Raw genomic sequence first — 15,767 nt, 5'->3', positions numbered from 1 at the left:
CCCGTTCCAGCATCTGAGTCGCTTATTCGCAATGCACTAAATGGTTCTCCATCTGGTTCTGCTTCGCCTGGAACTGGCAATGGTGGCTCTGACCAGAGCGTTCTTTGTCAGCCGAGCGCTGCCAGGCGTGATGGCACCAAATGGCATTGGAACGTTTGCTTACATTCCACGTAATTAGTGGGAGCCGCTAGTGCTCCGGCGAGGGCTTTCGTGAGAAAGCCGGTGCAACTCAGAGACCACGGGGCCGCTTCACGCACCGGTGAACGAAATACTGGACCCGTCAGGTTGAGCAGATCCGAGCCAGAGTGGTCAGATGGTCGTTTCCATCACCATCACTGTCTCGGTAGCAGCGTTCACTTCGCAGCGTTGACACGCGCCCAGGGAAATGGCCCGTGGCCACTTCGAAAGCGCACACAGACCGATTGCGATGAAAAACGGTTATTGGAAGCGAAATAAAACTGTCACCGTTGCGTGGCGACATTAAGCGGCTTGTCTCATCTGTATCCACCGGGACCGCCCCCGGGTTTTCACCGTCGGTGCTTATCGAGAAAGCGCGGGATAAGCTGTCACGGCAACACGTCCAATATCGCTGTCTGTTCGGCCGAGCCCGGGGCGAGCAAAAACAATCTAATAGCCGTGCGATTTCCGTCACCGTGGCATTCTGTGGCTATCACAAGCGGGCCGTGCTTTAATCCGTTACTCGTTATGTACTTTTGGGCCAATGTTAGAGTGACTCATGAGTGAGCAAAACATCGAAAAATAGACACCGGTTCCACCACAATCGTGTCCTTATCGCGGCGTACCAATTGCTTATCAGCAACTTATCACGGACCTGCGCGAGCAGAACATTCCTGCAAATCCCAATTAACGGTCACCGATAGGTCGTTCGATTGAAAACCTCCGCTGACTAATGGAACGAATTGAGTGGGCCAATTAATTAGGCCGCCCTCTTTCGCTTCTATCTTTCTAAACCAGAGCCTTGTCTAAGGCCTTGTTGAAGCACTTAATCAATCAAACCGGCGACGGAAAGAAGGTATTATCTTTGCGATTTGATTTCCACGGCCGATCGCTGGGATTACTAAAACAACTTCTTATCTCCAACCATAATTGGGGTTAATTTAAAAAGATAATAAACCCAGGTTTACTCTCGCGTGGACCAACCGTCGGCAAAGTATCGGCATTTTTTGGAACTCTTCAAACATATTTATTGTAAGACATTCACAATACAAAACTCACATCATTAAAGGCGTTTGTTGTGGATGAAATATTGTGCCGAACAACTCTAACGCTAACCTAGGTAGATGCCCATTTACTAAGGACACACTTTCGAGCCGGAACGTTAAACCGTGGTGTCAACGACGTCGGACGGAGCTCATCAATTTGCAATTTCGTTGCGCCACGTTCATTAACTAACACCGCCGGGCGTAGCACCAGGCGCTCCGCGATCCAACGGCCCACGAAGTCGCCGTCGCGCGCGCCAGGACAGTGGCTGTTCCGGTTCACAAACGCAAGGCATCAGCTAACATGCAAAGCCACACCAATACACAGGCACCTGGACAATATGTAGGCCACTTATTTTCCACCAGAGACAGCATGAAGTGAACAATAATGATAATTTACATTGCAGAGCGGGTTCAGTGTGGGCTCATGTTTTTTTCCCACCGTGAACCTGTGGGTGGGTGGGTGGCCCAAGCTATCCCGTGTGCCCGGGGTATCATTATTTCTTCAGACCTGGCCACTTGCCACCGGCCGACGACGACGACGGGGAGCAGTACTGGAAGTGATAGTAGCTGGTACCCAGTGCAATTATGATGGACGCAATTACGGCCGCGTCCTTGGCCGCACTCCACAGCGCTTCCGATGCGGCCCGCTTGCCGGAGGCTCCGTCCTGCCGGTGGCTACAACGAAACGGAGAAAACAAACTGGAGATGCTGATGTTCTAAAATTATGAAACGGAAAGTGTGGCGGCCCGCGCCCCAGTGGACAATAATTAGTGGCGGGGAAATGTTGAGCGGTGTCGCGTTACCATTGCTGTGCTGCAGAAACGGAAATAAACCAGGTTAGGGGTCCCAGGCAGCTTGAGAAACATGCTCTTCTTCCCGGGGGGAAAGGTCACCCTGCAGGATCCCAGATAAGTGCGCTTAATTAAAGGGAACCCTTGAGGTGGCCAGATTTAAGGGCCTCAGGTGTGTGAGGCCAAATTTCATTGGGGTCCCCTTGTTTCGGCCTGTCAGCTTTTTGAACGGAGGTAAATTGAAAACCTTCCCAAGGGGGTAGCGTCCCTTATTGTAACGCGAGATAGCACAGAACCCCGCAGCGGCTCCCGGAGGCTGCCCGGGCCAAGGAAAAATTAACTTGAAATGTTGGGCGTGCCCTCGGGAAAGGCATTGCCTCAAAACCGCGACCAACGGCCAGCTGGGACGCGGTGTGTGTGTGGGTCAATTAATTCCCTCATTAATTTGCTCGAACAAGATTAATGGGAAAGAAAATTGCTCGAAAACGCAGATGAACGACGTCCTGGAGAAGGTTCCTTTTTTATTCCAAACGGCCGTTTTTGGGATCTAAACGAATGTGACTGCTGCTGAACAATCTGGAGCAGGTTGGTGCGCGAGAAAAACTTTATGTGCCCGAACTTGGAACATGTTTTAATGAGGATTGGCAACAATACAATCAATCGGTAACTTTGGTTTGAGTTTCGCACATGAATACTTTACAGGCGCCTTGGCGTACGGTAACTTTTTTTTCTAGAAAATGCTGTTAACGAACTGACGCGCAGAAAAACGCTGACGCAGCAGCCGGTTGGTGGGAAAACTTTTTTAATTGAACATCACCTGAGTGTGTGAATAGGCCGCAAATTGCTACAAAAATTGGCCCTGGTCGTCCAGCCAAGCGAACGGTGCCAAACACGCGCAAAAGCTGAGCTTGATTTTTAATCAAAAAACTTTTGGACGACTTTCCGAGCGAGCCGATTCCGCGAATAAACACAATTAAAATCAAACAAACGGGCCGGGCTCGCCGCTTTACCTTGCCGTGACGGGAACGCTGCGCAGAACCAATCCCTCGTATCCGTCCACGGGTAGCCGATCCGACTGTACGATATCGCTGTTGTCGAAGAAAAGTGGGAGATGTTAAGTTTCTGGCCACGGCCACTGTTTCACCGCACAACTCGCAGGACTCACCCTGATCGATAGCTTGAGGTGGACCCACTCGAGGCCACCGTAAGCTGTGGGGCTAATCGGGGATAAACGGACGCCAGATCCAGGATGCTACGGTCGCCGGACAGGTTGATGACGATCACGAAGGTGTCGCTACCGGGTAGCTCCCGGACGTACGTCACGACGCTGCTCGAGTACGGTACGAGTTGGATGGAACCACGGCGGAGTGTCTCGTGCTGTCGCAACCGGACCAACCCCTGGTACGTTCGGTAGTGACTGCGTTCGGCCCGTTTCTGAGCGGCCAGATTGAGCGTCCGGTAGTTCGGGTTCACCGGTAGCCAGGTGCTGGGTCCGGTCGAGAATCCCCCATTCGCCGTATCGTCCCACTGGAACGGAGTCCTTTCTGGGTCGCGCGAAAACACAATGAAGGCCTCCCCACTGCCCTGCTGCGTCCCACTAATCGCGTCCCGGTAGTCCTCCATTCCGATCTCCTCGCCGTAGTACGTGACCGCAATGCCGGGCAGGGTCATCAGGAGCGTGTGGATCGCATCGATCCGTTCCGCGCCATACCGGGTCGCGACGCGGGGCTGATCGTGATTGCCCAGCACCCAGTTGGCCGTCGCATCCCGCGGCATGTACGTGAGCCATTTGTTGATGGTGAACACAAAGTCCGGCGCACTCGAGCCCCGCTCGAGATCGGTGATCAGCAGAAAGTTGAACGGCATATGCGACCCCCGGCGCACCGACTGTCCGTGGCCGTCCTCGCCCTCGCGATAGTACCGCATCGTGAAGGTAATGTTGGCGTACGCCTCGGTCATAATGATGCGACTGTCGCCACCATACTGTCGGCTCCAGTCGTCCAACAACGCCCGCCATTGGTACACCATGTCGTAGTCTTCAAGCTGGCACCGGAAATGGAATCAAAATACCCGGTTCAACTGAGTTCGATGCTGCCGCCACCACCACCAGTGCTTACCAGATCCTTCGTGTAGATGTGATGTGTATAGCCGTATGAAAGCGGATCCCGGTCGGTGCCCGTTTCCGGCTCGTCCCGAAAGTCCTCCACCTCGAACAGATGGTTGACGGCGTCGATGCGAAACCCGGCGACTCCTTTGCGCAGCCAGAAGCGCAGCACTTCCTTCATCTCCTCGACCACGGCCGGCTGCCGGAAGTTCAAATCGGGCTGCTGGGCGGTGAACTGGTGCAGGTAGTACTGACCCCGCTCCGAATGGTACGTCCAGGCCGAGCCGTAAAATACCGATTGCTGGAAAGGGAGGAATCATTAGACGCGAAGAGCGAACGCGAACACCCAGTACCCAGTTATTCGGCGGTAAACGGGTCCCATTAGCATCCTCGCGTCCATCGTGCCACACGTAGTACTCGCTGTACGGCGGTTCCCGAGCCACGGACCGTCGGAACCACTCGCACTGATCGCTCGTATGGTTGGGCACAAAGTCGAGGATGATTTTAACGCCCAACCGGCGCGCTTCGTCCATCAGCGACTCGAAGTCCTCCATCGTGCCGTACTCGGGCTGGATGGCGGTGTAGTCCGTGATGTCGTACCCGAAGTCCACCATCGGCGATAGGAAGATCGGACTCAACCAGGTCGCTCCGATGCCGGCGTCCCGCAGGTGCCCCAGCCGGTTCCGGATACCGCGCAGGTCACCGACGCCGTCCCCGTCCGAGTCCATGAACGAGCGAGGATAGATTTGATAGAAAACCGTCCGCTGCCACCAATCGCCGTCCTGTCCGGCTGCCGGCCCAACGAGCACGGCCACCATCAAAGGGAACCAGAGCGCCCCGGCCATCATCGTTGCACGCGGCTTTGAGTTTTATGCAAATTGAATCTTCACACCGATGGCGATGGCTCCAGATTTGATCCTGCAAACGGTGAAATGTAGACTTTTTTGGCTTGCGCAAAAGCAAACGCTCACTTACCCGGCTGCATTCGATGGGACGATTTGAATAAATTTAATCACACACCGCCAGCAGCCGTTGATTGCCAACAGCGCCGTCCGACGGAACCGATGCACCGAGTTGCACTGCAAATAGGAGAGAACCCAGATAGAGCGGACGGTTTGAGTTATTTGCCCCACCGCTTCGGGTGTTGATGTTTTCGCGCCTTCTTTATCAACACTGACCACCCGACGTCGAAGCCGCACATCGCTCATACATTTACACCAAGAATTTGGCTCGGTTTCGGCGTCGGATCGAGCACGCGTTCCGTAATCACGAAAACTGTTTTGGTGCGATACGCATTGCATACATTCAGGCGAGATTTCTAAAGCAATGCTGTCAGTTGGCCGATTCAAAATGGGAAGAAAAAACCGCAATTTGGATTAGATTTCAAACTTATACAAAGCAACAATCTCTATTGCACAAAACTGAATTTAAAGCGGAGTTTTTGTCCCCTAATATTGTATCCCTAGGGAAGGAAGCGAAAATAGAACTGAGGTTCGGGTGACATTTGTCTTCTGCAAAATCGGTCTTGCAATTTACACCCGTTCTTTTCTATCCACGGTTGGAGCGTCCGCTTGTTTGCATAAATCATTCACGTCGACAGTGGACATTGCATGGCGATCCACTTCGCATCATCGACCATTAAAACCTAACCAAGCACATGTTGCAAACCTCTCTGTCTCACTCCCTCTCTCGCGAGTCTCCCGAGAGCGTTGGTCCGATCGTTCCGAACCAGAGCCGAACCACAAAACTAGACCCAAACACTCGCCCCAAGAAATCCGGATGTGTTCCCCAATTCTGTGATTTATGGAACAACGGTGAACAGCGGCTAACACGGCTCAAGAACGGTACGTGCTCCACATTTCCAAGCGCACGGTCAAGGGCCCACCCGGGAGGAGAGTATAAAAAAACCACTTCCCGCCGAAAAACGGAATCCGTTTTCACAATCTCAACGGTTTGCGCTTCCGTTGCATTGGCATGAAAAACACGTCCAGGATCTGAGTGTGGCATAAAAACCACCCGTCCACCCAAGGAATCGGAATTTTAACTGCAAACCGGACAATTTCACGATGAAACACTCAATTCAACGTAGGACGCCCGGTTTGCTTTACGAATTACGGACAGGCCACAATTTGCTATCAAACGATACGTCGCAAACTTACTTTCAAGTGCTTTCCCCTTTAGCCATGTCTACTACACGCCGCCGTTAACGTTTGCTTCGGCCCGGGGCGCTCCACGGCACGGTTAGATAAAGTCGTGTCTCACTTGTAAATTCATCAAGTCGGCGGAGTCGGTAACCCGGGGCTGAACTTTACACACCCGAGCGTGGCACAGGCAATTGTGGCACACACAAGGAAGTCTGCAGTTGAAAACAACAAATTCGGGTTTTTTCCCGTTATTCAGTGCCTTCAGCCGGAAGACTTTCTGCCAGGTAGCTAGCGACTCCCAGGAGTTTTGCTTCGCTTCATCGAATGTAATGCAAATTTATGGAATATTTTATTGACCGAATTTATGCGCTGGCCCAGGACTGGCTCGTCCGCACTTGTCCAGCGTGGAAAACTGTTACGAGTCTCGCCGGTAGCCACCGAAAAGTTCAAAGTGGCTTAACACTCGGTGTAAGTGAAGTTTGATTTCCTCGCGGTGCCCGGACGCGAACGTCCAACGCTTGTTAAATCTTCTGAACCGTCGGTACTGTTACTTCGTCGTGTGGACGGCACCCAGTTTATCGCCGTATTAGGGGAGAAAAATCTACAGCAGAAGCAAAAAAAAAGTCTCACAACCTCGGTTTGAGGATTTACTGGAAAGGAATTAAAAAAGTCCCACCGGCAAACATTCCTGAGGGCTGTGTATTGCGGCCATAGCGTCGTGCAAAGAAGCATAAAAGCCAAAACTTTTCCTTATTGCCGTTAAGAGCGATTTTGGATAATAATGGATTTTAAAGCATTTCCTTTGAGACGTAACAGCTGCGCTGGCGTGAAGCGAACATAATATAGCCACCGCATTAAAGCTTATCATTAGGGTATGAATCATAGTAATTATTGAGTGTGTTCAAATAACTCCTCGCACAGAATTTTACAAGCTTCTTATCATTACGTTGAAAACTTGCCAAGTATTAACGGAAATAGGATGCAGTGAAAATGAAGGAACAAATTGCCCAACCGTTCTAGAACCACAATAAAATACGGAGCTTCGCCAGAGAATCGCAAGATTGGACCATTTCACCGAACGGCCCATTATTAGGATCATATCGTAAAGGAATTTATTATAATTTTTTTACGACTCAACGAACGAATCATTCTTTCGGTTTTGCTCTCAGCTTACTCTCACTGCATGTCTGTCCTGCGCTCTTCCTTCGGTGGAAGTAATTTCGTGTGAAAAATGAACTAAACGCTTCAGCTCCCTCGCGGCACCGAAAGTCGGCCAATCGGGCGCCCGCCTATCGACGCCACACTCATCAAGGCCCCTTGTAGTCATCGTATTACCAATGTTTGCCATTATCATCAAGATCGCGTCTCCGTCGTCTCGTGCGATAAATTGCCGCAATAATGGAGTGGCGTTTCTCGGCGTCCTCTTTCGGAAACGGTCGGACCGGAATCAAAGTAAAAAAATCTTCCAAACACACACACACACACACGCAGAGGCGAAACAGTTATCCGTCACGATCGGTGATCATTTATCTGTCCAGGGGATTGAGACCAGCGGTTGGTTGTCTCGCCGGTTGCCAGCATCTCAGCCAACCCGGAGTCGCCGGAGTTCCCACGAGACGATGTGTCAACAAATCTGTAAGCCTTTTTGGGCGAGGCGAAACTTTTCGCTCGAGCTGCGAATTTCGACGCCGATCCATCGTGACGCGGATTCGCGACGGGGGCCCGGCGAACATAAATCAGGCGAAAATAATGTTGCCGACACTGATCGCTCGAGTGGCGACGCTCCTGCTACGTGATGGGAATATTATCGGTTTAAGGATCTTTTTATCGTGGCATACGGAATCGCCAACCGTTAGCGACAAAGCACGGTCCCGGCCCTAAACACGGTTGTATCGTGTGGCAACTTAGACGATTGAATGGATGGCACACGTTCGATGGTCTGTTAATTTTATTTGCAAACTTTAAACATCTAAAAAGCTAAAGTTTAAAGCATAGCACCATAAGTTCAAAGAAATCGCGTTCCAAAGCGCAATGCTTTGTCCCTCGCTCGTAGAAGCGAAAGGTAGAAGCGCTCTAGAGGGAGGTCATAAACGGCACGATATTAAATTAAAATAAAATCATATTGACTCGGCAAGGGAAGAAGGAAAAAACCCTACTCCGGGAACTGGCGCTGCTGTTGTATGCAGATGTGCATGCACTTAACTGCGCTTATAACGCACTTTCTTGGCCGACGCTTTGCATTTCGTTCGTGGTAAGTGGTTTCGTGCGCTTGCGGACCACCAGAATCGGTCCGTAGTCTAGAGTCTACGGCCACGGCTCGAGGGCCAGCAGTTCTAAGTGTCGTCCCGTGCCGTGCCAAGATCTGTGCTCGATGAAAAGATCGGCGAGGGCCACCCTTTTAGCATAAGCAAACCGGTGTGTCGGTGGCTGGAAAATGAGTTTTTCGCCATTCTCCACAGGTTTCCGTGGAGCGCTGGGGGCGCGTAATAAAATTACCCTTCACTCTGGACGGTTAATTTGTTTTCTTGCTGCTCCGGCACAGACGGTCATGTTTATAAATGTACTCTTTAACCGCTTCAAAAGAAATCGAGCCGTCGGGAAGTAAGCATTCTGACCCACTCGCCCCACATTGACTTCCGAAAGGGCAACGTTAAATGGTGCCATCCTTTGCCAGAAATCGGGAAGGAATTTTCAAAAGCATTCCAGGTATATTTCACGTCCAATTTGATCAACTACATTAAAGGTGCAGCGGTCACATTAAAGGTCACACCAAATTTTCTTCAAGGAGCCTTCGGGGGACCCTTGTACTTCGCATGAGTTAACTTCTCACGTTCGTTAGTATCTGTTCAAAATGAGCACACAAGTATTCATCAATGAGCCACCGACATCATCGCGGACAACTTATGAAACACGAACGAAGTCTTCAATACTCAACTTTCGCATGGCTGAATCCTTCGGCAAACACACCATTGCCGTGTATGTAACCCTAACTTTCGAGGTGCGTGCTGTATGTGTGTGTGTGTGTAGAAAACTTGTCCAAAGTATTCGTCCCTTCGGCTTGGTGCGACCCCGAGGTTGCCAATCATGCATAAAATCTCGTAGTAAGCAGCGTAGAACGGGAATTTTCCCAAGCATCAAATATTCGCGTCCATCACGGGGTGTGGCGCGCGCGAAGGCCCAGGCACCGGGCACCGCAAAAGCAAACAACCATTACAGCCATTAACGTTTTGCGTAACACTTTTCACTTGCGCCGTTCTGCGCGCGCTCTCGCTGCTGGCATGAAATATTAATGGCGTTTGTAATAACTTTCGCTCAACTCAAATCCATCACGCGCTAAGAGGACAAATGAGGGCTCGTCTGGCTTAAGGACCTTTTCCGGTTGAACAACTTGTTTTTTGTGCCTCGTTTACCCGTCTTATCCCGCGACGACCTTCCCGTGAGGCACAAAAAAAGTATATTGTTTTTTGGTCGCAAATTAAAAAAAAAAGGTGGATCATGGAATCTGTCCAACAGAAAATCATCACTGAAGGTGGCAATTATGCGTAGTGTCAGCGGCTTGATGTGACTAATCCTTTAAGGGAGCTCACCAAATCATCAATCAAACGGTGAGGCAGAACATGGGATAAGACGGCAAGATCACGGCTTTAATGCACTCGTTTTCTTGCAAACTTCAAACGTATACTCTGAGTCGCGGTCCACGAACCAAACGTGATCAAAAGATCCATCAAAGTCCTTAGCCAACCGATGAGTTTCTCGTTTCTTGCAGAACAAAACAAAAACCATCTCAGCGATGATTAAACTCAAAGTTTTCCTTCAGTTTTTCCAACGGACAACGCACAGAACGTGTGCGCTTCGATAAACCGAACTGGGAAAGATAATCTCTTGACCTTTCCAATTAACGGCGAAGATAAATTGCTTTACATTAGCGCAAATTGGAATGTAAAACAAGTCCGTGGCCATTACAGTAAAGCTGAAGGTACAACCAATTAAAAGTCTCCAACAATGGTCCGGGGCTTTGATAAAATAGACATAACTCTTATAGCATATGACAGGCTAAAAGCCACTGCTGCTGCAAGTTCTTCTAAAGCTTCTAACTCATCGTCCTCTTATGGGTAATAGTCGTCGCCGAGGAATCCCACCGAGCTCACAGCGGGAGCCAAAATGGCCCATTTCTAGATATAATGAACATCCTCGCGCACGGAACCCCATCACAGCTCGCAGGCCAGGTACCGTACGGTGCAGTCGTACGGTGGCACTGTGCTTTAATCGACACCGGCTGCAACTCGTTAGCTTTCTGAGAAACTGACCGTGAAAAATGTTCCCCTTACGAGTGCAATCGACAGACCGGTCTATCCGAACGGCGAAGATAAATGGTGCTGCTCGGTCGGGGGTCGCAGGACGTCGTCTCCGTAGTTGGTCACCCGTTAGCCGTGCCACCCACGGTGCTAGAGGGAAGCTAGTGGCCAGCGAGCGAAGAATAGCTACATTATCTTCAAAAGATATTGGAAATTGTCCCCCGGGACGGGGCAAGATCGAGATCGAGATGTATGATTTATGGGTTTGTCCTTCAGTCGTCCCGCGCTGACGCGGTGCTCGAATGAGCTCATAAATGTTTATGAATGTCTGCCTTGTTTCACTCCGCAATGGTTCGCCTCGTATGGAAGTTTATTGAATCGCCCACGATACTTTCAGGGGCCTCCGAACTTTTATGTTCCCTAGCTAAGACCATTTATGGCCCTGAATCCTCTTCTCATCACTTTCGCCGAAAACGAGTGCTGGAACGGTTTCGGAAAACGCATCGAAATGCAACCACCTCTCAACGTTGTAATTGATTTCTGTGATTCACACATGCATCAATAAATTATGCACATCCCAGCGACCGCGACCACGGCAGCTGTCATTGAAATAAAACACCATTATAATTGTGTAACACGAATAATAATTAGAGACTCATCCTCGAGCCAACCGGCACTAATTTGTCTTGCTGTGGCTTTCCACAAATGCACGCGCAGGACCAGTGTCCGGCTCGTTGGCTGCCAATTAAAACGCGAAGTACAGTCCGCCCCACACGATCCGCCCGGTCCGACGAATATATGCATTTTATTTGCAATGCAAATGCGAATAACGATCCTGGTTTAACTTAATGAAGATAGTCCGTTGCCAGTCAAAGAGCGGAATGCGCGTGTGCGTCCGGTGCATGGAGAAGCATACAATATGTGAACCTATAAAATCGCATACCGTGAAAATGTATCGCACTATGGGCTACCGGACTGAGAGAGAAAGGAACGATACCGCAATGGAGGCGCCTGGTGTTTATCGATTTTTCAACACAAAACACACTCTCTCACTAATAGAAACGGTCGGTTCTTTTAAGATTAAAACAAAATACTCTCTCACTAATCGATTAGTTGCATTCTCTACTCTATAGTCTAGAATATACGTAGAAATTAAGTTTGTTATCTAAAACATGGCATTAACTATTCTCTAACAATGCGCTTAGCTGCTTGTAGATTTTTGAAACGCTTTACTATTTTAACGCTAAATAAGAGAAAGAGACAGCATCACCGTGCTTTGTGCGGCGTTGCAACTCATTCCGTTTCGCGACCGCAATCACAGTAAACAATGATAACCGGTAGATGCAGTTGATAATGTAGTTGTTTGTTTCCTTTACGATCCGTTTATTGATTGATTAATTGCGAATAACTCGAGCTGCAGAGCTATTACTGAACAATAACATAAACACTGTCCCCTTGTAGCACACGAACCACACGCCACAGACACTTGCAAAAGGTAGGTTTCAATGACGCGCCAGCCGCCGGGAGCAATTGTTTATAGACACTTCACAGTTCATAATAATTATGGCAAATCATACTCTTATCGGTAGTGGGACGGTGGAATGAAAGTACTCGGAATCGGAACTAGTAAAGTAATCAGTCACATAACTTCTTTATCAGTCACATAATTTCAAAATTCCTTCGGCATGGACACTCCATTTTATGTTACTTTTAACCTTACGGTCACATTTTCAATACAAAATTTCTCACTTTCTTATAAATGTTTTACTTTTACTCAATGTCTTTTTTAATCCAATTACAATTATTATCAAATTTGGAATGATTCTTCTTTCTATCAACGATACATTTGGTCTCTTTTTTTACGCACTTTATTGAAGTACCCACACACATCCGGTTTTGAATGGAAAAATGGTTAGAAGGTCTCAATCGTAAACGCAATACTCCGTTCGCACCATTTCACCAAGCGCCGGGTATACGTTTCCCATCTTATCGTGTATTTTTTTCTTTCTTTCTTTGTGTCTACTTTCTTCTCTCTCACTCCGTTTCAACTTATCAACGTTCCGAACCCATCGACCGGACCGCAGTCGCCAGCTCGCCAGAGAATAAGTTTACCAAAGATGATATAACGTTCACCGGAACTGGTGCGGGGCGCGAACAGTTGCATTGCTGCGATCTGGCCACGTGTCAAGGACCGACCACCAGCTACGGAGCTTGCGGTCCCTCCAGCACCGTTCCAGCCACCAGTTCGGGGCCGGGAGCGGCAGCGTCGCAACAACTGACATCGGCCACCCAGCGGCAACCCCTGTTGCAGCAGCAGCAACCCCAACCGTCGTCACAATCCACCGGATCCTGCCATCCGTACCATCACCACTATCATCACCACCACCACCACCACCATTGCCACCAGCCAGTGCGCCCGGATTGCCATTCGCGGAACGGACAAATAGCAAGTGAGTATTGCATCTGCTTTTTTAAACAACTCCTACGTTGGCCTGTTATAAAATGCATGCGCTAGGTTACTTGGAATCTTTTTGCCATTTTAACGTTGAAGTAGCTTACTTTTGCTTGTAATGTGCACTAACTCAATACTTGTTCCTTACTACGGCATGGTGTATTTGGTTACTAACTATCGCAAGTTACTAAACGGCAGCTACTATCGAGCTACTTCTACTCGAGTTGAGTAGAGTTGGTTCTAGTTGATTCCGGAGCCAATTCCGTGAACCTCAATCGGGTGTTGATTAGAAAGCTGCTTCGAATCCCATTGTAAACCGTTGTACAACCAACCGCAAGTCAGGCCGAAAGCACACCAGTCCGACACAAAGCAGCACTGGTTCAATACGGGCACTGCTTAATTAAATCCATTTATTTGAACTTCCACGTTACGAGTAACGGCAATGGAAGGGCTTCGTCCGGTGAAGCTCAGCCGCTCGATTGCATCACATCCGAAGTGATATTCGTTTCAATTAAGCACACCATCTCGAACCATCCGCCTCGAGCTCCGGACGACGCTTATGATAATGGTGATGGCCATGTTATCCTTCTGCTGCTTCCGAGTACCTTTGGTTAACTAGCTTCCTCCCGGATCCGCATTCGTCCTCTTTTACGAAACGTGTGCTGTGCCGTGCAACAGCTAATTGACCGGATCAGTGTGGAGCGGTGCCCACAACCACAATCCATGACTGCCCCAGGCCAAACATGGTCGGAAAGCCAAACAGATTGTGGAATATCTTCTGAACATGAGCAGCAGCAGCACAGCACAGAGTAGCATCCAACAATGGTAATTGCAAGGGGAAGTGGCCTGCGCAAAGTGTCATCTCTCCGCCACCGGACCGGATGGCGCAATGGGGCTGCAATCAGTGTGACGACTTTTGCTTGGCATTCCAAGCACTTCGCTTGGACCACGCTTGGAATTCCCAGCACGGTTCTCCGTTCCGAAGAGTAATTCGTCCCTCAGCAATGGCTTAGGATTGAGCGAGGATTGGGATTTAAGCCCAGCACTTCTTCGCCAAAGACCCACCTCGAACGAACATATTTTCCAAAGAATTCGTCTTATTAAATTTCCTGCAACGGCCCCGCCCGGCCAGTCCCAGTTCCATCACAATGCACATTAGGATGGCACGGAAGTTCTCTAGAGCCGGTCATTTCGTGCCGGTTCTGCGAAAATAGTGTATAATTTCGTTGTCAAACAAAAGAAAGTCACACCATCGTCTGTCAATGTCCACGTTCTCGGAAAAACATAAAATTCATTCGAATCTAAAATTTGCAAACAATCGGCCAATGAAAGGACATAGTATTCAAGTTATTCATTTGATTTCCAATTCACTTTCCCTATTTTGAAATGTTTATCTGTGTAAATGGAATTTTACCATAAAGCTAACAATTCGGCGTTTGAATCTCCTACACATAGTCAACAATCATAACAAAGGCTCCGTAACCGGCATCGTTTCATTTGTTGATTCGAGTTGCAACTGATGGACGCTTTTGTAAAATCCGACTCAACGTGGTTTCGGTTGAGCCCCAAACCACAGAAAGGAAACAAAGGTGCTCGGGTAGAAAGTCCCCGGGAGGCACGAACCTTGCCCATTTCTTAGTGTCTGCGTGTATACGGACGGCTCAATTCACCGAAATACGATGCTGGCTATGCGGCGCGCCCTGTACGAACCCAGGTGCTAACCACATTTTCCACCGCTAACGCTAACGAACCGTACGTTAACTTCGTTTTCGAAACCCGCACTCTGAAGTTTCCTGTCAGAGATAGGGCTGAGATTTTATGGAACTACGAATCACGCAAATGGAGATCATGAAGGTACTTCGTTAGTCGCTAAAGTGAAATCGACTTTGTGAGAGGATTTTGTTGGCCACTTTGTGTTTGCTGTTGCTGGGGATGTTCATGAATGATTAAACAACGTACAGATGGCCAAAATAGTACCCATTTCTGTTGAATCCACTCAAAGGTGTGCGTGTGATAAATCCCAAACCTACTGTAGTTAAATTTCTAGCGAACAGTAATGCTTTCTGTCTGACGTAATGTGGGCCAAATCATTGGATGGATCATAGGTAACAGGTTTAGTTCAGCTTTCCAAAGTGCCAAGCTACGTTACCCACTGGCCAGTGGACTGTAAATTGAAAACCGTGGTCAGCATAGCCGCTCCGTAACTCAGCCCTCCGAGCTTATGTAGTTTCGGGGATTATGCGTTCAGGGCCATCAGACATCAGGCGATGTTTAAAACCGATGTCGGCTACTACAAATCAGGGGCAGGGTGTAATTGCGTTCGACCCCGCAATTGGCACTAAGCCAAATATTCAACATGCACCGCAACTTTGCGGCATCCATTAGTCGGCGCGGATCTGTCAACGCGCATTTGTCAGCAAAATGGAAGACGCATCATTCGGCATGCATAAAACAAATCAATTAATGGATTAACGAACTGCAGCTCAAAGCCATGGCTTTTGACGGCGATGCCATGTACTGCTACGGTGATAGATGCCACATCGAATCAACCACCGAATGGAGTTTCTGGTTCCGTATTTCCAGCCCGTCCGGTTCAGTCGGTTTTAAAACCAACAAACTGCGGCGCAAGCTGATGGCGTTTCCCTGACAGTTTTCCGGCCAGTTTCTAAAATTAGAAAATTGCGGCCCACCAGTCAAGGGGGCTTTTATGGCCAACGTCTCCCGCGGTGGCGGGAGCATGAATGGCACAGCACGCCCG

General features: G+C 49.1%; 2 protein-coding genes across 2 annotated transcripts in view; one reads left to right on the top strand and one right to left on the bottom strand.

The window, feature by feature from the left end:
* The window catches only part of LOC128273591 (dual specificity calcium/calmodulin-dependent 3',5'-cyclic nucleotide phosphodiesterase 1-like), a 54,657-nt gene that overhangs the window by 7,087 nt on the left and 31,803 nt on the right, over positions 1-15,767 (top strand). Inside the window, exon 2 of the mRNA XM_053011594.1 lies at positions 12,642-13,007. Coding sequence (XP_052867554.1) covers positions 12,642-13,007 — 366 coding nt within the window. The remainder of the gene's footprint in view (positions 1-12,641; positions 13,008-15,767) is intronic.
* On the bottom strand, positions 1,261-5,182 carry LOC128273592 (maltase 2-like). The gene is made up of 6 exons (XM_053011596.1): positions 5,094-5,182; positions 4,472-5,036; positions 4,132-4,419; positions 3,180-4,057; positions 3,025-3,102; positions 1,261-1,898 (listed from the first exon to the last, which is right to left on the bottom strand). The coding sequence occupies exons 2-6, from the start codon at positions 4,964-4,966 to the stop codon at positions 1,718-1,720; spliced, it is 1,920 nt and encodes a 639-aa protein (XP_052867556.1). The 5' UTR covers positions 4,967-5,036; positions 5,094-5,182; the 3' UTR covers positions 1,261-1,717.

This window comes from Anopheles cruzii, chromosome 3 (genome assembly GCF_943734635.1).
Source record: "Anopheles cruzii chromosome 3, idAnoCruzAS_RS32_06, whole genome shotgun sequence".
In the NCBI taxonomy this organism is placed as follows: Eukaryota; Metazoa; Arthropoda; class Insecta; order Diptera; family Culicidae; genus Anopheles; species Anopheles cruzii.
This window is presented reverse-complemented; position numbering and strand designations above follow the sequence as displayed.